General features: G+C 38.7%; 1 protein-coding gene across 2 annotated transcripts in view; it reads left to right on the top strand.

The window, feature by feature from the left end:
• The window catches only part of IMMP2L (inner mitochondrial membrane peptidase subunit 2), a 901,323-nt gene that overhangs the window by 286,000 nt on the left and 590,966 nt on the right, over positions 1-24,357 (top strand). The window contains exon 5 of one of the 2 annotated variants that reach the window (XM_060108458.1): positions 20,908-20,996. The exons of the other annotated variant lie outside the window; for it this stretch is intronic. Coding sequence (XP_059964441.1) covers positions 20,908-20,926 — 19 coding nt within the window. The 3' untranslated portion in view covers positions 20,927-20,996. Of the gene's footprint in view, positions 1-20,907; positions 20,997-24,357 lie in introns of those variants that run through there. 2 annotated transcript variants of the gene reach the window in all.

The following is a 24,357-nucleotide window of genomic DNA, read 5'->3' as shown; positions in this document are numbered from 1 at the left end:
ATATCCTGTGTATTTAACCAATAGCTAAATTTTATTGCCTTTATCTTCTAGAGGTCTGTAAGGCCTTAGGTTCAGTTATTATCCAGACCTTTGAACACTCCTCATTGGTTTGTAGTAATAGCCTTCTAATTTGTCTCTTTCTGTAGTTTGTGTCTTTTTTGGAAGCCCTCCTATACTCTCCTACCCAGAACAATTTTCTTTAAGTACCAGTCCATCACACCATTTCTTAATGCTCACCACAGATGTTTTCTGATATTTGTTATGAGCCATTCACTGCTCTGGGTGCTGTGGTTTAGTAGTAAACAAGCTAGACAAGGTCCCTTCCCTCTTGGGCATTCTGTTCTGTGTTGTAATGTGTAGTAAACAAGTAAATAAAGGAGATTCTCACATTGTGATAAGTGCTATGCTAGTAAAGAGCATCATGAGGGGGTAACTTATGGGGAACACCTGAGGTAGGTGGTGAGTGAAGACCTCTCTGAGGAGATGTCATATGAGCTGAGACCTAAAGGATCAGGATGAGGTAGCCACTCAGAAAGTAGAAAGAGGGCTTCCAGGGGACACCAAGTGCAAAAGCCCAAAGACAGAGGAGGGCTTGACACATTTATGAAATAGAAAGCAGTGCATAGTAGCTACATTGTAATCAAGTGTTAAGAATGACAGTATGAGATGATGTTGAAGAGGAAGGCAGACTATGTAGGGCCTTGCTAAGTTATGGCAAGGAGTTTTTATTCTAAGAGCTCTGGGAAGTCACTGATGATTTTAAGGTGAGTGAGATGACTTGTTTTTAAAAGGTAAATATGGCTTCTATGTGGAGAATGCTTTAAATAGGGAAGAGTAGAACTAGGAGACTACTTAGGAGATTGGTATCTGTTCTAGGCGACTGATACTGGTAGCTTATTCTAGAGGAGTGGCTTATAAAGGTGGAGAAAAGCATATAGGTGCAGGATACATGTTGGAGGTTGAGCCAATAGACTTGGCAATGCACTGAAAGCCTGACCTGTTTGTTGTTTATATACTGTATCATGGACAAAATCCTTTGTGTTTTTCATGGTCTCTGTAACCTGGCCTCTTCATATGTCAGTTTATTTCCCATTATACCCAAAGGTACACTTATTCTTCAAGTAAAAGTGAGTATAATATAGTACCACATTCTGTGGTATCAGACTTTCTGGGTTCAAATCCTGGCTTTTTCCCTTCCTATGTGATCTCAGATCGGACACTCTTTGTACCTTAGTTTCTTCATCTGTAAAATAGCGACAGTAATATTTCTAACTTATAGGGTTGTTACTAGGATTAAATAAGTTCATGTAAAGTGTTTGGAAAACCCTTGGCCACGGTAAGTGTTCAGTAGATGATTAGTGTATTCATTTCCTTGGGCTGTTGTAAGACATTACAGCAAACAGGGTGGCTTAAAATAATAGAACTTCTTTCTCCCATAATGCTGGAGGCCAGAAGTCTGAAATCAAGGTGTCATCAGGGTTAGTTCTTGCCAGAGCCACGAGGGAGGATTTGTTCCATGACTGTCTCCTAGATTCTGGTGGTTATTGGTGATCATTGACGTTCTTTGGCTTGTAGAAGGAGCTCTGATCTCTGCCTCCATCTTCACGTGGTCTTCCCCTTTGTGTTCCTGCTTGTTTCCCCTTTTCTTCTGAGGATTTGTCTTTGAATTTAGGGCCAATCTTCATTCAGGATGCTCTTATCTCGGCATCGCTAGCTTAATCACAAAGACCCCTTTTGCAAATAAGGTCACACTTAATTTCTTGGGGTTGGGGCACGGACGTATCATCTTGGGAGGGGGTCACCATTCAGCTCACTGCAGTTGCCTGAGACCACTCATAGGACCAGCTTTGTGCCTCTTCTAATGTTTAGTAAAACCTAGCCACTTGTAAAAGTCTGGTTTAAGTCTTTTTGTGTTGGTTAAATCACCTCTGTAAAATAGTTCCTACTCTATGCAATTTGCTCTCTTCCTCAAGTAAAATCAAATACAGAAATATTTTTGACTCAATATAAAAGCAACACAGGTGACTTGTTCCCAACAGACTACTTATGTGTCTTGCCTTTTATTGATTATTCAGGGAGTTCAAGTCCCCTTCTCCATGTTCTATTTCTTAATGTTTATGACAAATATTTTGTTCTCAGGGTAAGTTGTTTCAGTGACCCAGAAACTGTTAGAAATGAATGTTTCTAATTCTGTTAAGAAGAATGAGACATCTTGAAAGTTGGACTGGAGTTAGAGTTTTAGGTCTAATTGCTGGGGGCAAGTTAGGCATAGATTCCAAGGAAATAGTTTTGGTCACAAAAAAACTACATTGTTGGTATATGTGAGAAAGAGTAAGTCCAATGCACATGATCTAGAAAATGATAAAAGAGTTATGAGTAAGAGACCATGCTTCATTATGTTTTCCTTCTTCATGTTCAAATTCATAGCCTAAAGATGAGAAAGCATTCAGTTAGAGATTTAATACAAATACATATAAATCATGCACTATTACAGAGTTTCACACCCAATGTGCGTGAGTCATATGTTTCTGTATATGCCTAAAGAGATAAGTGGAGTAATGTTTACTGAAGCATTCACAGTGCTTATCTCTGAGTTGGTGGGATTTCAGGTGATTTTTGATCTTTAAAATCATCAGTTCTGATAGAATTTTTTTTACAGTATGAAGGTGTCATTTTACAAACACGGTGCTTGTGATGAGGGACACAAAGAGTTAGATAGTGGCTGGAGTCCCCAGGCCACTGACCTCTATCTGCACAAGCATGTTTGTATGTTTACCCATGTTCCATACAAAGGACACAATTATTTTCCATATGCCCCAGGGTAGAAAAGGTTGGGAAGCAGTGCATAATATATATGTTAAGACTTAATTGTATTGCCTTATGACTCACTCATGGACACACACACGCACACACATAAACAGACACACACACACACACCAGTCTAATTAAGGTCTATCGATTTGTTAAAAGTGGACTCTTTATTATTAAAATTTCAATGTAATTACTTGCTTCCCTCAGCGGTCTCCCACACATGTTTTTGGAGTATGGGGTAGTTATGGGAAGTAGTTCAAGTTAGAAATGCTAGAGGTGGAGGGACAAGAATTCTGTTCCAAAGCCGGTTAGAATTCATTCCAGAATATAACCGTCCTTTTTAACAAGCTGATGCCCCTCAGATATATTGGAGTTTGTTGATAGAACTGTTTATGTGAGAGTGCTTTTCTGTTATTTGCAGAGGAAGAGGCATTCGTGCTGTGTCCATGTCTCACTGGAGGGCGCTGCTCCATTAGTGGGCGATGTGGGCTTACTGACTTTCAGGCACTGACCTGTGGTCCCCAAGTCCTTCTGAGCAGATCCTCTGAGAGCCTCCATGGGATTCTTATAAATATGCACAGAGCAATTGCATTTTCCCCCAACACGAAGGAATTCACATGGGCTGGAAACTTGCCAGGTTTGATTCTGACACATGTCAAGATTAGAATGTTGTAAATGGAGAGGCAGAGTTGTGTCTAGGTGCTACCACTTTGGATCCGAGACTGAGGGGTGACCGGGGACAGAGCTGTAAATGCTGATGCGTGAGTGCTTTACATACTGATGGGGAATGTTGGTGTCTGTTCATGTCTGCACTCTGTTAATTCTCTAAACCGTTGTAGTGTTACTCTTTCTGTTGGGAATAGCAAGAAAAGCCAATCTCTCTGTATTCCCTGCTGCTGGGACATGTGCCTATTTGCTTAAAGACTGGTCTTTGAAATTTGGGTTGCAAAACAGTTGTTGAGAAAACAACCATGGCAGTCTACTTCAGAAAACCCTTCTCTCTTTTGAGATATAACTGGATTGGTGATTTGTGTGTTTGTTAATTGCAATAAAGCTGCTACTGTAATTTAGAATGCTTGTTAAGAACAGTCCAACAGTCCTCTAAGGGACGATAGATAACCCACAGTGTGTCTGGCATTGGGAGCTGGTAATTATTTTACTGTAACTGAATCTAACAATAGCCTATTGGAAAACCACAAGAGGGATAGGCTTTGAGGGAGGAGTGTTAAAATCAAGGCTCTTCTTTATTGACGACATTCATCAGCCTAAATTACTGGCAATAAGGTTTCTAGAGGGGTTCAAGTAAAGAAAGGAAAATAATTAAGATTCTTTTCAGTTACTGTAAAAAATTCTTAGTATGAGTGCATCCTATTTAAGGATCATTCTAACCTTCCTTTTAATGGAAGTGTCAAGGTTTCATAGTATGAAATGATGGATTTTGCTTTTTTAAGAGGCTGTCCTACCCAATCAGAGACTTGTAAATTTTTCCTGTAGGAATTGCTTGGCTAGTCTCACTAATTTTACATCTCAGATCTACCTACCATGTCATATTTTGACTTTCATTAATTTTTTCTTTGTTGGGGAAAATAGGTGTAGGTAAAAACCAGGCACAAGTAATACTTTTTGGGTGGTATCAGTAGAGTATATAAAGGAAAAGCTAGAGAAGCACATTTTCTTCCCATGAAAAGACTTTCAAAATTAGGTTTTGGCTGAGGAAGCTCTAGGCAAGTTACTAATTTTTTAAAATTTCAAGAAATACATATAGTACTTAAAGCAAAATGGAGTTTGTTATCAAACTGATGACTCAGCTATATGCATCCTTCCAGCATTAGGTTCAAACCTACTTTTAGTTCCACCCTATCACTGCTTCTCTTTATGCCACTCGTGCTCCAGCCAAGCATAACTATTAGTTCTCACACTATTTTGTGCACCTTTGAGGTTTTGGGTGTGATTTTTCCCTCAGCTTTGAATGCTCCGAACTTTAACTTCCAAATGACCAAAGCTTGGGACCCCTTCAGACCCACCTTCCTCAAGAAGTGCCCCCTAATCAGACAGAATGAATGTCCTCTATCTCTGAAGTCCCACAACAATGTACCTGCACCTCCTGTTTCCTCAAGACAGAAGCTCATAAGCTCTATTCATGAGGACTCCACTCCCAAGGTAAGATAACTGTTTTTCTGTCCCCTAGCATGTCCTTTAATTTTGAGCTTATTACTCTGTAGTACATTTAGTTTTCTACATCTTCCCCATTAGGCTATGAGTTCCAACTCCTCCCATGCATTTCTTCTTCATTCCTACTGTTGCTTTGCTAGTTGAGCTCCTCCTCGTTTGTCATAGATGGCTGCAGTGACCCCTTTGTGCCTGCCCCTGGTCTTGTGCCCTTGAATCTCTTCTCCACACAGCCCTCTAGAAGTATCCATCATAGGGCATATCTGACTGTGCCGGTCTCCTCCATGAGACTTTACAGTGGTGTCATTTCCATGAGAACAAAGTCTAACCTCCTTAGTATGTCAAGTCAAATAAGGCCACCCATGATTTGACCCCGTCCATCTCTTCCAGCCCAACTTCCCACTACTTGGGGCTTCACACCTTACGTTCCAGCAGTGCTGAGCTGTTTTTATTTCACGATAAGGCCTTTGATATTTTATAATTCTGCACTTTTCTCAAGGTGCTCCTTCTTGTAATGTTCTTTGAAACATAGTTAATTTCTGATTATCCATCAAGACTCCATTATCACGTCCTCCAGGAAGATATCTAGATCAGTTAGCTGATCTCTGGGCTCTTATGGCATCTCAGTACATACTTCTGTATTATAATCTTAGTGGTCTCTTTACAGGGCAAAGGTCATTTCTTATTTATTATTGTATCCTCCATGTCTAGCATTGTATTTGGCACACAGTAGGTTCCCAATAAGTGTTTGAATGAATGGATGGAAGAGCAGAGATTAAAAATACCCCATGGGCCGTATGAAAGACAGGAGTACAAACCTTGGCAAAGTCAAGACATGAGTTTTATGGCAAAGCTTCTGTTGATAGCTTCCAACTTAAGAGATGACTCTGTGGGGATAAGGACTAGTAGTGTAGCTCTTGTGGAAGGCCTATACTGATTCTGCATAGGTGTCCATTTGGGGCAGGTATATACTTAGTGATGAGAAGGTGACCTTTCAAGATTGAGACAGGTGCCTACTGTTGGGGATGATCTTAAAGGGATAGCCTAGATTTTAGTTTTGGTTGGGACTCAGAAGTATGCTGGATTTTGAGATAGGAAAGTACTTCCCGGGGAATCAGTCTGGAACACAGTCTTGGAGGATTGGTAAAGAGTTGCAGAATAAGAGAAATAGTCACAACAACTGTATGGAAGCTTGGCTATTGCAAAGCTGGGCTAGAACGTTTAGGCAGTGCAAGAGGATTGCTGAGCAAATGAGATGCTTTCTTGGAGTCTTTATATTCTTTCTGCCAATGGCCAGGCTTGGTTTGGATTCTGGCGTGTGTGGACAGAAAGGAGGGCTAAGTGAGACCTGTTGAAAAGGTTGGAGCTATTCTGTGAGAGCAAGCCGAGGCCAGACATTACAGCGAGCTTGGCCAGCCACTTTCTACTTTTGCTCATTCCCCATCTCTATTAACATACCACAATTTTTGCAGTTGCCTACATATCAGCCTATCAGTGCTTAGTTTGGGACTTTTACTACTTGTTAATAAGCAGTAAACAACGCTTGGGATTAAAATGGTGAACAAGACATAATGGTTCCTATGGAGCTTAACCAGTGAGGTAAATGTACAAGGAACAAGCAGTTTCAAATGTGATTAATCATACCAAAGGGACTGTGCACAGTGACTTGGGAGGACGTGGTTGTGACTTAATTTATTCTCGTGAATCAAGGAAGATTGTTATTAGACATGACACTTAAGCTGAGATTCAAGGAATGGGGAGTTTGCTAGAAAAAGTAAAGTGGATGATGTATAGCGGTGTCATCATAAGCAAAAGCCCTGAGGTAGGATAAAGAGACATGCGGCGGAAGGTCAGCATGGTTATGGGAGAGTTTACACTGGATGAGCCTGAAGAGATACAGTTAGGGGCCTTATTTAGAGGCTATGAGAAACCACAGGAAGGACTTTAGACCTTGTTTTAAAAGGCCTAGAAGTCCCTGGAGTATTTTAACATCACCATGCTTATGTTTTAAGATGATTGCTCTGTCTACACTATGCAAAAAAGATAGTAAGGGGGCAAAAGAAATGGAGTGTCTGATTAGGGAGTCTATTACTTTGTATCAAGCATGAGATGATGCTGGCCCTGATCAGGGTGGTAGTGGGAATGAAGTAAAGTGTATAGATTGGAAAGATGTGTAGGAATAGATTAGACAATTTTGGCCCATTGATTAGATGTGGCCAGAGAGAGAATAATTAAGAATGACTTCTAAGCTTTGCACTTGAACAACTTGATAGATGGTGGTACCATTTTTTTCTGATGTAGGTTTTGGATAGAGATTCAGTGCAGGGTATTGTGCACTCAGGACGCCTCAAGACATCCAAATGGGCAGTTGGTTAAATGGGCCTGATAATAAGGTCGGATGACTCATGGAAGGCATCTGGGTGGATGCAGTTACCTGGCCAGTGGTTTTCAAAGTGTGATCCCCAGACCAGCAACATTAATATCACCTGGGAACTTAGACATGCAAATTCTCAGGCCCCAACACCGACCTACTGTGTCAGAAAGTGTGAGTGTAGGGCCCAACAATCTGTATTAATAAGCCTTTCACATGATCCTAATGTATGTGGAAGCTTAACAACCACTAGCTAAGGTAATGAAAGATAGACTGAGGTGGGAAAAAAGCAGGTGTAGGGCTTATGTATTCAATATATTTGTTATTTTACTCCAAAAGCAGTTTAGTTTGTGATGAACTTTGTTACTCTACATTTGACCATTCCATCAGCTGGGTGTGTCTGTGGAGAATGCAACAGTTTTAATAGGAGCTATGTGGTCCTGAAACTGTACTTTACATTAAGAGTTTTGAACTTGTTCATGTAAGGTAAGAGATAAGTGCTCTTTTCAGAGATGCCCTTTTTGTATGTATAACATAAGCGAAATTCAATTGTTGTATCTTTTTGGAGGACTGAGGAAAAACTGCTCTGAGTAAGAAAATAAGCAGATAAATACTTGTGTTTTTATTAGATGGAGGTCTCTTCAGGTCAAAATTACAGTCCGTACATTGTTGAAATACAGGTATTGTGTAGAAGTTACTTAGATTAAACTCTTGACCTTGGAAAATGCTTTCAAAAAGGTAGGATGCTATTTGGTAAGCCTTTTAAAATTGCTTTTGACAGCTAATTTGCTCACATAATAGAGTAAGGTTTCTCCTCTTGTGCTTCATATTTTTTTAAAGAGATTTTTTTTCCTTTATAATGAACTCTGATAAATAGATGAGTTAATTGATGGACTACATCTGCATAAAAATAATTCAACTTGATAAATACAATACTCATGACAAATGGAATGAATTTAGACTCTTCAGTTCTGGGATTGCATTCTGTCACTATGCTCAAGAATAATATGGAACATTATGAAAAAGTGAAAATCAGATCAGTAGAAGAGGTTTCTTTAAGGCAGCACTGAAGTTTATTTATCATAATGGGAGGCAGGTAATGATAACTTTCAAGTAATGGAAGCTATGCTATAGTACATTCACTTTTGACACATTTTCTTTGAATGAATTTTTGTTTGTTTGTTTGTTTTTTTAATGTAAAAGGCAAGCTGGCTTCCTCCTGCCCCCATTTAATGGGCAGCTACATGGTAGGCACTAGAAAAAGCAAACTGGTGGTTTTCAGATCAGTGGGGAAGACACATACACATACAAACACAGATGGTAGGAATAGGAATTGCACAGATTCAAATGCAAATACCAATCAATGATGCCTGAGCTGAATCTTGAAGGACAAGAAGAGTTAGCCAGTATGGAGAAAGGTATTCTAGAATCAGAACACAGTGTGTGGAAATGGCGGATGGATGGAGGTGTTAAAGACCATGCCATATTCAGGGACGTGTTGTTGTCCAAGATAGCATAATCAGAATATTGGGTGCTTTAGGAGCTGCAGCAGTGATGCTAGAGAAATAGCTCGATACCTGATGGCAAATACCTTTCTGTGCAACACTAAGAATCCTGACTTTGATCTTGAAGCTTTGGGTTTCCATATAAGGATTTCAAAATAGGAAGTCATACACTCAGATTTGTATTTTAGAAAGATCCCTGCATAATCTTTTGTTAGTATATTAGAAGGGACCAGCCTGAGATAGGCATGGATGGCTCCTAGGTTTTGGTTTCAAGCAGTAAGTTTGACTATCTCTTTGCCCACTTTTTTCTTTTTCAAGCAAAGTTTGAGGCTTGTACAGGTTACAGACTTGGGAAAAGACCCAGGAAAAATCACAGAGAAGTGCTGATCACACAGGAGGAAGAGAAGAACATGTTTGTAGATGTAGGCGTGACTCGGAAGTGAAGAGAGGGGAGAGTTTCAAATAGGAACTAGTGGCCCACAGTCTCAAATGTTAGACATGGAATAAGGGCTAAAGATTCTCTAAAGGGAGTGTCACCAGTTGGTTTGAAGAGTGCGCTTTTGAGAGGGTTCTCCGGGTTAGGCAGATGTGGAATTGTTGAGGGCTGAACACTACTTAAACGCTGAAGAATTAGAGTTGAGGCGTATAGTCGTTTCTTTAGGAAGTTGAGCAGAAAAGGAAGAAGGGACATAGTTTGGTAGGAAGCGGTGTTATGTGAGAGGAGTGGTTTTCAATTGCAGGAGGCTTGAGCTTATTTATGTGGTTAGGTAAAAGTGCAGTAGGGAGAGAGATTAAATTTGCAGAGGAGAGAAGGAAGCATTGATGGATGATAGTCCTTGAGGGAAGTAGATTGGATGGCATCCAGTGCCAAGGTGGTGGGTCAGTGATAGAAAAAAAAAATAGATGTGCTTGCTCTCAGAGAAGGTGCAAGTAGCCAAGGTATCCAAGGATGGTGTGGCGCCAGGTAAGCTTCTAAGGGGACTTTGATTATACTCTTTAGGAAAGCATTTCTGTGTGGTGGGTTTGTGTTCTGTAAGTCTTCTTTCAGATGAGGTAGTGGGGCTTAGCTGGATTTAAACACATAATTCCAGATTTTGATAATAGAATTCCATAATTTACCTCTTCTTTCATGATGTCAACATTGGTTAGTTTTTTTAAACTGTAATACACACTGTGAGAAATTTAAAATTTGTATCTAACATCATCATACACATAGAGGAGAAAATACTGAATTCACTGTAGGATACTTACGATAATTATTTACAACAATCATTTTAAGTAAATACGTCTTTTTATTCTTCAACTATAAGATGAAATAAGGGACTCTCAGAAGAGAGAGGCCAAAGTATATATCAAACACATATAGTTGTTGTATTTGCTACTTGATTTTACAATTATTTGTGTAACTGCATGTTTTTCAAGATAATATGTACTTGATTTGGCTTAAAAAACTCATCATTTGTTCCGTCTTCTCCTAGGAATGATTTTTTTATACACAGATTGCATTTCTTAATGTTTATGTATTTTTTTAGGATGATGAGACAATGTAAAAATACAAAAACTTAAAGGTTGTTATTTGTTTTGATAAGGAAATGAATCATGTAAAGGTGTTTCTTATATGGACAAATGCTGCTTTTGATATAAATTTTACATGAAAGCCTCCTTCATCTCCACAAACTCTGCCCTGTCATGTAATCAAATCATGCCTGGGTGCGTGATTGCAGACACTGGCAGCTTTGCAGATAGACAGAGCACACTCTTGATGCTGGGGTCCCGAGTCTGGAGTCCTCTCTTCCTCTGTGGTCCTGGCTTTTGTGCCTTATGTGGTCACTGGGCCTTGCTGCACCTGCTTTAGAAGCAATAAAGAATGGGCAAGATTTGCAGATGCTTCCAAGTTACCAAGGACCAGCAAAGATAGCAGTTTGTATAGAAATTTGAAGTTTTATTCATATTTCTACCCTAGGGGTATAGTTACCATTTTCTGCTTTTTTTTTTTCTTTTTTTGGTGAGGTTGAATTTTGAAACCAGCAAGTTACCACTGTATTTTCCCATTGCTACCACCACAAAGCTAAAACCTATTAGTGGAAGCCTGCCCTGGGCAAAACCGTGAAATAGGTGAAGTTTGTCTTAGATCTGCTTCCTCTCTTTTCTAACTCTGCCAGCTCCCAAACACCTAATACTTTTGAGTTCCTCCTGCCTGGGAGGCTTTACCCAGTGTTAGTGATTGATTGCATCCTAATATCTTACATCTTCCAAGGATGTAAGTCTCTTTTAAGAGACTACCTGGGGGGAGAAATATATGACACAAAGGAATAAATCTCTAAGGGCAAAATTTAAAACGTCTTTGGGGGGGGTTGATGATTGAGAAAATTGGGGACAGAGATCTTCTAATTCTAAAGCTAACGTATAAGTGACTGCTTCCTCTGCTCTTTTTGTAAAGCTGGGGTTATTAATAATTAGTGCTAATTAAAAATTCCTTGAATTACCATACTTAAATATGATAATATACAGACATGAATGGGCTAGCATTTCCTTATTCTTCTTTGAAGCAGATACTCTGTAATGATAGAAAGAATGCATTGAGACTATTTTTATGCAATGGCTCATGAACTCATAGACATGAGGGAATGATCCTTGTTTAGCATTTCAATTTGTGGTCTATCTTGGAATCATATTTTAATTAACCCAGCCAACATCTTTGTGGGTGATAAGTAATATCTATCCCTGCAGAATGGTGTATAGAAAAAAACGTAGTCTAATCTGAAAGCTTGAGAGGGAAAAAATATTGCCCTTATCAAGTCTGTTAAAGATTAGGTTAAAGAGATAGCTCAAGGTTAAGTCTCCTGCTGAGAAGTTGCCTGGTAAATCATCTGAGCTTCTGGCCTCTTAGGGCATGGAGTCACTGTTTACTTTAAGGCCACGTTTTTAATCACAGTTAGTGACCTCAGGAGACCAGCGCTCCTAGCAGTGAAGCAGATGGCATGCTTCCCCCATTACCCTACAGCTCATGAGCCATAATGCTAACCAAGTGGGATAGGAATGTTAAATAATAACAAATTAGGCTATGTTGAAATCATGGCAGTGAATATATCTCAATAACTTTGTTTCCAAAGGACTTTACAGTTATATTTATAACCCATTCAAACTACTTAAAATTCCTCTCATTCCAAATCACTACACTTCTTTTCAATGCTTAAAGAAATTGCTATCTGGTGGGACCATATATACTCTGATGGTGAATTTGTATTTAGAAGGAAGAAAGGTTATCAGCTCCACCACTGGGTGAGGTCCTATTAAAGTTTATAGAAATATAGCATATTAACACTAAAAGGGATCTTGGAGGTTGGGAGGAAATTAATTTGTAATTGGGATCCTTGGACCAAACTCATTATCAAAGCCACTCAGATAACAGAGTATTAAATCAGTTAAGGGTGGCCTTTGGAGAAGCAAGCTTTCTGGAACACTGGAAAGCTAGGGCAGAGAGATTGATCAAGGACACCTGGGCCCTGCTCTGCTTTCTCCATCTGGAAGAGGCTGTGACCTTCCCCACACTGAGTATGATTCAAGAAATAGGAAAGCTGCTGTTTGTAAACATTCCTTTAAATGGAAACATGTCTATAGCAGCATAAGTTCTTTCTGGGTAAATTATTTTCACCAAATGTATAAAAGGGTAGTGACATGACAAGAATTTGGCTGTTTCACAGATCTGGCAGGAAGGTCCCATATCCTTGGCTGATTAAATGGGGGCTTCGTTTACTCCTACAGTAGGCAAATGTACGTTTAATTAAACCTCGGTTTTACAGATGAGGGAAATCCAGTTTATGGAGGAAAAATGACTCGTCTAAACTGACAGATCACCTTAGTGCCAGAGCTGGAGATAGAACCCAGGTCTGTTGATCCTGCCGTAATCATCTATAGCCTCATGACTTGGAAAAGAAAACCCTGACCCCATTAAAGCCATTAATTTTCTGTTCATGACACCATCAGATTTCAGTCATTTTGGTCTTTATTCATGTATTCATTAATTTAACAGATACTTAGTAAATCCCTGCATTGGTAGAGTGAACAAAACAGATCATAGTCCTTGCCCTCATGAACCTTACTTTATGGTTGAGGAAGATGGAGAATAAACTAAATGAGTAAGATATGATTTAAAGTATATTTAAATTTGTGTATGTTAAATGGTGGTAAGTGCCACGAAAAAAGATAAAATGGAAAAGAGGAGTGGGGTTGTGTGTGTGTGAGTGGACTGCTGTAATTTTGAATAGGGTGGTCAGGGAAGACCTCGCTGACTGGGTATCCAGTCGTTTCCTCAGTCATCATGTAGCGTCTACTCCTTAATGCGTACAATGTCTGTATTTCTCTTCCCATTTCACTGAATAGATACAGAAAGCTCCCATTGCATCTTTTCTTGACCACACATTCTCTCTGTCTCATATTCTAAGGTATCCATTATCCTGCCCCGAGCCTGAAGAAATCAAACCTGAGTCCTCTCACCCCCACCCGCCTCTTAAGTCTTCCATGATTCCTCATTAAGCACAGCCTGGCCACCAGGAGATTCAAGGCCTTTGTGATATGGCCGCATCTCCTCTTCCCACCCACCTTCCCTCCTGCTTGGGCAGGCCACTTTTCTGTTTTTGCTCATTGAATGCTCTTCTGCCAGTTGAAACTCTGACCATCTTTCACAGTCCATCTCAAACCGATGTCCCTTTCCAGAAAGTTTTCTTCTGATCTTCCCCCCACCCCACCCCCACAAATAAAAAAAAGAAAAGAGTTCCAGTTCCCTCCTTTAGGGTAAGAATTGGTCTCTTAATCAGCTTTTCATTAGCACAGCTCTTGGTACATAGTAACTGCTCCATGAGGGTTTGTTGAATCAAGTTGAATGATATTTATCAGTTTCCACTGAGAATCAGAAATCTCAACAAAAAGTTGAGATGGCAGTCTGGGTTCACTGCTGCTCATGAAAATACACTGCTCATGAAAATGTAGCCAAGACATAGGAGAAAAAAATGTTTAATAGAATATATTTTAAACAGAAAGAGGCTTTCAGAAATATAGCCTGTTCTATGTTCAGGGACAGTTGGAGAGAATGAATTCCCGCAAACTTAACGTGGGAAGCAGGCTGTCAGCTAAGCCATGTGGAGATGACTCTGCCTTAAACGGTTTTCTGCTAAAATAAGCAGCATTTGAGAAATGTTATTTATATCTTTAGGTTAGTGCTAAATTATCTCACAGCTCTCTAAAGCTCATCAAGTTAATAATTGTTTCCAATTATCTGTAAACAAGCTTGCTTTAAACAATTAACCCTTTTACTTATTTGTATAAAAGACTTAGATAACAAAAGATTGGAAGTTGATGGGGTCAATTCAGGATATCTGTGTCCTCGCCCATTGGTTCCTGCCTTGAGTATCATGCTGCACAGCTATGGGTACCAAAGACTTGCCCCTGGGAGATTTATTATTTTCTCTACCTGATCTACATTTACCACGACTTAGGAGCTGCTGCTTCACTAGTGGATGGAGTCTGGGGGTGGGTGGACGGTTGCTTCTATACACAGTGTCCTGGCAGTAGGGTGGAGGGGTAGCCTCCCTGTTGGCCACATGAATTTTCCCTGGATGCTAACCTTACTAGCTAATCTTCTCTGTAACTAGTTGGTCAACTTCTTGTCTGTCAGTTGCGGTTTCTGGTTTGTAATTAATTCATGGCTACAGCTGGTATCTAGTCCTAAATTTCCCATCCATAACTAAATTCCTCTTGGGCAGAAACCTAAAAACAAATTCCTGCTTCGAGGATTAGTTTCTTCTGGGCAAGTTTTCCAGAAATGTACTTGCCAAGAGGGAACATATAAAACAAAACAAAACAAACAAAATCTCCATCTGCTGTTTCCAGCAGAAATGATTTGGAAGCATCTTTCCTACCTCAAGGATTAGACTGTGTTGGGCAAGCTAATAGACCCAAATCTGGATCTCTTCTCTTAGGTGAATGAGGCCTTTTAATCCTGCATAAATTTGATGATAGACTTAACTCAGTGCCCTTCTTCGTTAAGCACCATTCTTCTTAAAATGAGATCTGTTTAAGAAGTCTCATTTTAAGAAGAGACAGGTAAGAAGCAATGAATTATTAGCCTTTGCAACTCCTTTTTTTCAAGTTTTCTGTGTTAATATGTGGATATTTCACTTTAAGTATTAATACTTTATTAGTGAGAGATGCAGTTGGGGATTTTTATTAAACTTCGAAGCTGAGTGTGGAGAATCATGACTGTATTTACTATGTCCGTCTGTTAATATACTATTACCGACCCAATCACCGTAGCCAGAACCTAAGGAATCATTTTTAGATAAAAATCTGTGTGTTCTACCTCTTAAATATCTCTTCTTATTAAGGTCACTAGTGATTTCCATGTTGCTAAATCCAATGGACAAATCTTTTTTTTTTGCGGTACGCGGGCCTCTCACTGTTGTGGCCTCTCCCGTTGCGGAGCACAGGCTCCGGACGCGCAGGCTCAGCGGCCATGGCTCACGGGCCCAGCCGCTCCGCGGCATATGGGATCCTCCCGGACCGGGGCACGAACCCGTATCCCCTGCGTCGGCAGGCGGACTCTCAACCACTGCGCCACCAGGGAGGCCCCAATGGACAAATCTTAATTCTCATTTTTCTTGACTATAAGGTGAGGTGACATAGATGAGCATTCCTTGTTCCTCGAAGTAACTTTCTTCACTTGGCTTCCAGTGAAGCCACACTCTCCTGGTGTCCCCCCGCCCCCCATTTCCCTAGTCACTCCTCAGTTCTTTCCTGTTCGTCTTCCTCTTTCTGATCTCTAATTACTGGAGTCTCCCAGTGCTCAGTGCTTGGACCTCTTCTCTAACAACACTGTCTCTTGGTGATTTCATCCAGGCTCCTGGTTTTAAATACCATCTAATGCTGATGAAGCCCAAACTTGTAAGTCTATTCTAGACCTCTCTCCTGAACTGCAGATTCATATATCCAGTAGTCCACTTTCATCTCCATTTAGATGTCTGATTTGATTCCAAGTCCAAAATATCCAAGGCAGACCTCCTGATCATTCCTGTGAAACCTGCTTCTCCCATCGTCTTCCTCATCTCAGTAAATGGCTATTTTATCCTTCCAGGTTCTTAGGCTAGAAAACTTGGGTTTATGCTTAATTACTCTCTTTTTCTTATACTCCTCAGCTAATCTGTCAGCAAATCTTGTTGGTTGTATCTTCAAAATATACCCAGAATATAAATATTTTCCACTACCTCTACCTCTCCAAGCCACCATTATCTTTCACCTACTTATTATAATAACAGGTGTCCCTGTTTTTGCCCTTGGCACCCCATTCTTTTCTCAAAACACAAGTCACAATTACTGTGTCATTGTTTTCACTCCAAACTCTTCAGTGGTTTCCTATCTCTCAGTAAGTGGGAAAGGCCTTACAATGGCTTATCAGGCACTATAATTTCAGCCCCACATTTACCACTCTGAACTCACCTTTTTATGACTCTCTTTCCAATCATAATGTTCAGCACACTGGCCTCCCTGCTATTCCTCTCTGAGCAAACAAATAGGACTAGACTGTCAAATCAGACAAACGTGAATCAGAGATCTTACCCAGCGTTACTCTATTAAGTGATGTCAAGCATACAGGCAATCAAAGGGCTTAGGCAAACTAGAGAGGTCCAGGATATCAAGGGAAACTCTCAAGGTCCTTCCCACGTTGGACCTGATCCTCTGGCTTAGAATAGATGAGATATCCAAGTGGGGTTCATGAGATTACCCCAGAGAGAAGGAATATTGAAATTATGAAACATCTCCATTTTAACCTCTAGAGAGTTATATCTGTATATGATACAGATATGATATATATCTGATAAAATACTATACTAGGAGACATACCTCACAAATCCTAGGTTCTAGTTACTATAGATAATCCTGAACTAGGGACCTCTGGCTACAGGCATTTCAGAGATTGTCTCTTCCTCCTGGGTGAATATCATTCATCTGCTTATTCAGAAGTCTAGGTAGCAAAGGGTTTAGATAGCTAACTGCCTTCTCTGTTACCTTCATCCAGCCCTTCCCATCCCACCCCCCAACTCTTTCCTCCCACTCATGCAAGCACAGTCCTGCTATAGGTCATTGCACTTGATCTTCTCTCTTACTGAAATGTTCTGGACCCAGATATTCTCATAGCCTGCTCTTTACCTTCCTTCAGCTCTGTACTGACCTTCTTGGTGAGATTTCAACCCCACTCCCAGATACATTGTTTTCCCAGCCTTTTCCCTTCTGTACTTCTTCCTGTATAAAATAGTATTATTTCACTTATTCATCTCGTTTATAGATTGTTTGTGCCATTAGAAAATAAGTTCCATGAGGGTTGAGATTTGTGCTTATTGCTGTATCCCTAGTTCCCAGAACAGGACCTGACAATGATGGGTTCTCATTCTGTGCTTGTTGAATGGATTACCGTTTCTCCTTCCCTACTACCACTCCTATGGCTGAGGACCTCATCATTTCTCACATGGATTGCTGCCGTCATCTCCTAAAAGGTTTCTGACATATTGTTTCCAACGTGATCTTTCTAAAACACAAAGCTGCTCTGTGGTCATATCGCATTCCTGCTTAAAATTCTTCAGTGGCTCCCCGTAGACTTCAGGATAAATTCCATAGTTCTTAGCATGACACCCAAGGCCCTGCTTAACTCTCCAACCTCACTGCAGTCTTTCTTTCACTCATGTGCTTTTCCCCTCATTTTGTTCCTGAATTTTTGTCCCTGAAATGCCTATCTGAATCATCTGAATAACTGGTTCCTTGATGACTTAGCCTAAGGCTCTTTCCTGTAATGTTTCTCCTTATTCCCCTTAGTCTGGATTAAATGTTCTTCTCCAATAGCAACTGTGCCTGTCTCTGCTGTAGCATTTATACATTACGTAATAATTGTCCTTAAATGTATATGTCTTATTCACTAGACTTTAAGCTTCTTGAGTTCTATTCATTTTGTATCTCTAAGACATTTGGTAATTTGATACATAGTAGGCCCCCAAAACGTGTTGATTATGTGAAGCTCTAAACCAAAGATAAAGGGGCATTTAGATTAAGTAGTAGCTTTAAAAAATAGTTCTGACTTGGTTACACAAGACCCAGAAGACTATCTTCCTAATCAGATCTCATGGTATACACAAAGTAGTATATGCAGAGAGCAGCAACTAAGTAGGTACCCCTCCGAGGGTCAAGTCTGAGAGGGAAATGACATTGCTGGAGTTGGTGAATGCACAGGGAATATTATGCCGTGCATTTACTTCAGAGTAAATGAGGAGGAGACTTGCTCATCTTTACCCCATCCTTAAAGGCTCAGGAAAAATTGGCCACAATTAAATCCTTGTCATTTTATTATATAGGTCAAGTTAAGGAAGTTAATGGGAATTTTTTGACCCACGATCTTGTTATATTATACTACAAGTCAAGTGTTAGGTAGAGAGGGGCACATTTTCCACTGAGATTCACGACTCTTGACTTCTTAGAATCTTTATTCTTCATTCCAAGTATCCAAATTTGTCATTTCCAGCACCATGCTTTATTATCCCCATGTGTGTTCACACTGAAATCAAAGATTAATAAATGATAATTTTTAAATTACTATTTTTATCTACTGATATACTAATTTAGGCTGGTATGTTTTTTATTAAACTCGTACACTAGGGAAACCTTATTGATAGGGTTAATTGAAAATTTCTATATTGTACTGTATTTTTAAAAACATAATTTATATTCCTGTAATTTGTAATACCTGTTGCAATTGCAGAGCTCTTTAGAGGAAACAATCCCTTCCTCATATATTTCACATAAAAACAATGAATTCTTATAAATATTTTTAAGAAATGCAATCTATTATGATTAAAATGTTTTGAGAAATAGACTTATAAGGTATAGAAAAATATTGTTATGAAAAGATTCTTATTAATATAGATCTTCACTTGGCTTATAGGTGTTCCCCCAAAATATCAAGTCTTTTTTGCTTCTTTAGTTAAACACAGTCTTTTTAGATCAAGTCAAAAAATGACCTAGTTTCTGCTCTGTAGAGAACTGGCCATGGGGCTAGTAGAGCTTGATCTCAGTATTGCAGAATTCAGTTTACAGTTTAGGTAATCAATTACTTTGCTTCCTCAATTATCTGCTAGTAACCATAAATATAAGTATTGAAAAATGGAATTTTAACATGTTAATTTAAAAATATACTCTTATTCATAAAGCCAGTATTTCAGAGGGGATTGTTATAAATATGAGCCATTACATAGAAGATACACAAACATGAGAAGATGCTTAGTGATTAATTGAAGGCCTTCATGCTGTTTTGTGAACATTTGTTAACCAATATTTGTATTTTACCCTTGACCTTCTGTTTTCAATCGATTCACCTTTTTTCTTTTCAAGTATGTACATTGTACTTCTTTGTGATCACCCCACATTTGAGGAATGACAAGTTAACTGATCTTCAATTCATTTCTCCAAATATCTGCTTCATTCAAATTTGTGATAGCAAGAAGCATATAGGAACACATCTTATATGCTTCTTATCATTATTTTATTGATGTTCCAGCAATTTATTTATTAGCCTTCATGCAAAGTTGTGGGGTTTAGTAATAATACATTATAGTGCTGGAAAAGAAAACATGCTTTGTTTAATTATTGATTCAAATGTCCTTTGGAAAAAGGTGTTTTAGAGATGTATAGGGCATATACTTTGTACCAGTGTAATCATTCACTGTGTTGTTTAAGCAAATAAGTTAGTTTAAATAATCTCATAACAAGTTTTTAATTTATAGAGAAATGAATCAGTAGGACAATGAAGGTGCAAAGTCTTAGAAGAATTTGCCTTGTATAATAATTGAAGACTCACTTGAGTAAAATCCCCACTGAACTAGCTTTTGTTGGATGAAATAATGCAATTATATTAAAAATTAATACTTCAGTGTAATATGAAACCAATGCTGCCTGAATTATTATGTGCCAAATTAGGTTGCTGTAAACAATAGCAAATGGGTGACTGTGCAAATGAAAGCACTGAGTTATTTATACTTGCAGTAGCATGTTTAATGAGATGCAGTGAAAGCAGAAAATGTTTAATTTTGTAACGGGTGACCTGAATCAGTCTGTCCTACAGAATGACAGGCTTCGGATTAATTTTCAGTTAAAACAAGGTAACTGAACAACCACCCTTATTAATATATAATATGGACTATTTTATATTACTCTTTTTTAGTAAGAGATATGGCATCTTTCAGGGGAAATATTCTAAGTTCCACATGAAACACTGCCAGCCAAATTAAGTCTTGGTTGGTTTTTTTCATTAGAGAATCTGAGAATGATTTTTGTTTCTTTCTAGTTGGATTATATTAAGATCATAATCTAATAAATCCCTTGAAGGAAAAACTTGTTTTGGTATTTGTCTGGAATATAATTGTGTGAGTCTAGTCTACTTTTATAAATTATAGGTAGTTTAAGATGAGTAAGTTAAAATGATGGCCTCGTGTCATATTTAGAAAGATCTCTGGAGTTGTTGATCTACCCAGATTTTTTTTTTTTTTTTTTGCGGTACACGGGCCTCTCACTGCTGTGGCGTCTCGCGTTGCGGAGCACAGGCTCCGGACGCGCAGGCTCAGCGGCCATGGCTCACGGGCCCAGCCGCTCCGCGGCATGTGGGATCTTCTCGGACCGGGGCACGAACCCGTGTCCCCTGCATTGGCAGGTGGACTCTCAACCACTGAGCCAGCAGGGAAGCCCTACCCAGATATTTTTTAGTTAAGTACCTGAAACTGCTTCTTGCCCTTGTGTTTTCCGTCTTTTAGAGGCATCACAATTCAGGTATTTTGAAAACTTCTTTCTCAGAGGGTGTGAATTCAGTGTATGATAATTTGGGCAATTCAGGGCAGAGAGCTGAATTATTGAAGGGCCATTTTGCACCACTTGAGGGGCACTCAGTTTTATGAGTTTCCTGTGATAGATACGGAAAGACACTTTACACTTTTACTCAAATTAAAAAACTTTTCACTCTAGGCAGCCTGGTCCTCTGTGAACAGTGTACATAAAGTGAACATCTGTGTGATAATGAGAAGCTGCAAGTATTTTTTAAAAATGAAATCGCGGGCTTCCCTGGTGGCGCAGTGGTTGAGAGTCCGCCTGCCGATGCAGGGGACATGGGTTCGTGCCCCGGCCCGGGAAGATCCCCCATGCCGCAGAGCGGTTGGAACCGTGAGCCACGGCTGCTGAGCCTGCGCGTCCGGAGCCTGTGCTCCGCAACGGGAGAGGCCACAACAATGAGACGCCCGCGTACCGCAAAAAAAAAGAAAAAAATGAAATCGCTTATTTGTAAAAGTGAAGTGCATTTTGTCTTAATCCTCCTTCAATGGGAGGTTTCCTTGATATATCTTAGTCATTTGGAGTTGGCTTCCAAACTGAATTAGAAGAAGAAATAACATGTAGCATCTTATACAATGAACCAAAATGTGTCCCTAACATCACACTTGTAACCACTTTAGTGTTAGGAATGTTATCATATTTCTACATCTGAATTCTGCACAATTGTGAAAGTATGGTATTTTTAGAAAATATTGATTAGATTCAAACATTATTTTACAAATTCAAAAATTACTATAGTTCATTTGTGCATCAGTTGGAGATGTTTGGTTTAAAGGCAAAATGAAGTTTGATAAATGCCATTTTGTTATGCTGAAACTTCGGTAAATAAATGTTTTTGTATTCAAAAACTTAATTAGCATAATACTTTAAAACGGGAAGAGCAGAAGCTATTTTTTTATGAGCTTGCTAGAATATTATCTAAATCAAGCAACTAACTCTTTTGTTTTAAGCAAAAACAATCTCACTTTTCCAAAGAAATAACATGCAGTGTTGTTTAATCTCTGTACGCTTTAGTTTCCTTTCAGAGAGAAAATTTTTCATGGTTTATTCTTTTCAGTGACGAGGCTTTAGACTGGTAGAGGTATTGAATATCTCTAAAAAATACAAGAAAAATGTCAAAAGCATTTATTGTTTCCAGAAACATTCCTTGGTAATAGTGGCTTTGAATAATAGAAAGCAGATAAAGCTGGTATGTGGGAGTTATTTTCTGGTTAGAAACAGCATATAGATAGATAACCTTTTCTTGAAAATAATTTTAATGTTTAGTTAAAACTTTTGGTTTGGACAATGATTACTACAGATGCTTTCTGTACTCTGATTGTTCTAGAAATGCTTACGTTAACCAGAGCATGAGCTTTGGAATTAGTAGACTTCATTTCAAATCCTGGCTCATCTATCCGTGGCTCCTTTATTTTTAAGATCCTGGACATAGTGCTTACCTTTCTTGCTGATTTTTTCTTCACTTGTAAACTTGTATTCATAATTCGTAACCCCCAGGGTTTTATTAGGGTAAAGTTGACATACATGTGAATTTTTTTGTTAATTATACACTATAATAATATTATTAGACTTCCCTGTTGGCACAGTGGTTAAGAATCCGCCTACCAATGCAGGGGTCACGGGTTTGATCCCTGGTCCAGGAAGATCCCACATGCCATGGAGCAGCTAAGCCCATGCACCACAACTACTGAGCCTGTATGCCACAACTACTGAAGCCCATGCACCTAGAACCTGTGTTCCGCATCAAGAGAAGCCACTGCAGTGAGAAGCCTGCGCATTGCAATGCCCCGCTCTCCGCAATTAGAGAAAGCCCATGTGCAGCAATGAAGACCCAACGTAGCCAAAAAATAAATAAATAAATAATGTTATTATTATTAGAAGGTGCTCTATAAAGATATCTCATAATGAGTCATTTTAAGTGGAGAATTTTTTTGTAAAATGAATGATCTACACCTTCCTTTCCACCATTCCTCTGTTCCACTAATTTTATACTCTGAAATTTTCAAACACTGTATTTAAAATTGTATCTGTCAATATTGCACTTGTAATATGTCTGAGAACACATTCTAGCCTCATGGAAAATACGGTATTCAATTTGTGGTTGAATTATTTTCTTTAATTATGATATTTGCAGTACTTCTGGAAGAGAAATTAGTCTCTCAGTATTGGCACCCATATTGATCACTATGGGAAGAAATGCTTTAAAAACGTATTGGTAATAAGCTTTGAAGTTTTCTTCACGTCTTTTGGTGCTGAATAATATTCCATTGTTTGGATGTACTATAGTATGTTTATTCATTCACCTACTGAAGGATATCTTAGTTGCTTCCAAGTTTTGGCAATTATGCATAAAGCTCTTGTAAATATCTTCATGCAGGCTTTTGTGTGGACATAAGTTTTTATTACTTTGGGTAAATACTGGGGTACTTGATTGCTACATTTGCAGTCAACTATGATTATAAGTAAAACAAACTTTGATTCCCAGTTAGGCAAAATATTAATTCCCAGTGAAGAATCCCATTGTTCCCATTAGTAGACATATATTACAAAATAAATCTATCCAGTTATTATTTTGGGGGTTTTTAAAAATAAAAATGTGAGGAAATGGAAAAAAATGCACTGATGTTAGTGTTTATAATAGTAGGGGTTGCTGGAGTGCAGGTGGAATTGCTTACATAACTAGAAGTTTTCATCAGTCTAGAATTACTTGATGTATTAGTTTGGAATATAGATTAAAAATAGAAAGTGGTTATATCTGGATATGGGATTGTGGATAATTAAAAATTTTTATATCATATTACTTGAATTTCATTTGAGAGTTGCATATAAGTTTACTATGTAAATTAGCATTGATAAGAGCTGAAGATTATTTTCCAGAAACAAAGTATACAGACTAGATAAACATTTGTGTATGTAGCTTGATTTTTCTTTTTTTTCTTTTTTTTTGTCTATAAAATGTTAACACATTGGGCTCATCAATTATCCAATAAACTAGTGTTAGATATACTGACAGTCCACCATGAAGATTGAAGTAGTACTCTGAGTACAGTACTGGGCAGTGAAATGTCCTATTTCAGAGTGTCATCCATGAAATAGCATCCTTTTGTTCATTTCTGTTTACCAGATCAGAGATTGGTAGGTGAATTAAAAAATGTTCCATAATGGCTATGGTCTATATTTGTAAGCTTTCCTCTTTGCAGATTTGCATATATTCAAAGGCTTTTAGGATCATTCTGGAATGCTTAGGACCATCCACTTTACTTTGAGATGAGAAAATTCAAACCGAACAAAGGCAAACAGATTTCTGCCCAAATGAGAACAGGTTAACTTACTTTTCTCTACCATTAATAGCCACCAAAGCAAAACTTTTATCACTCAGAAATCTCTTCCAATGAAGGTATTTGGGGAAAAAATGTTTAGCTCAAATCTGAGATGACTTGATACCTGTACTTTGTGTCTTAATGAATTTGTTCTAAATGATCTTGCTATCTGTGGAGTTACATAATTTCTGCAAATATTTTTGTGTGGTACTTTAACGTTTTGAGAAACATTGATTTAGTTGCTGCTGTTTAAAAATTAATGTATTTC

Source organism: Mesoplodon densirostris, chromosome 9, assembly GCF_025265405.1.
Source record: "Mesoplodon densirostris isolate mMesDen1 chromosome 9, mMesDen1 primary haplotype, whole genome shotgun sequence".
Taxonomy (NCBI): Eukaryota; Metazoa; Chordata; class Mammalia; order Artiodactyla; family Ziphiidae; genus Mesoplodon; species Mesoplodon densirostris.
Note: the sequence above shows the minus strand (reverse complement) of the source record. Positions and strands in the feature narration are given on the sequence as shown.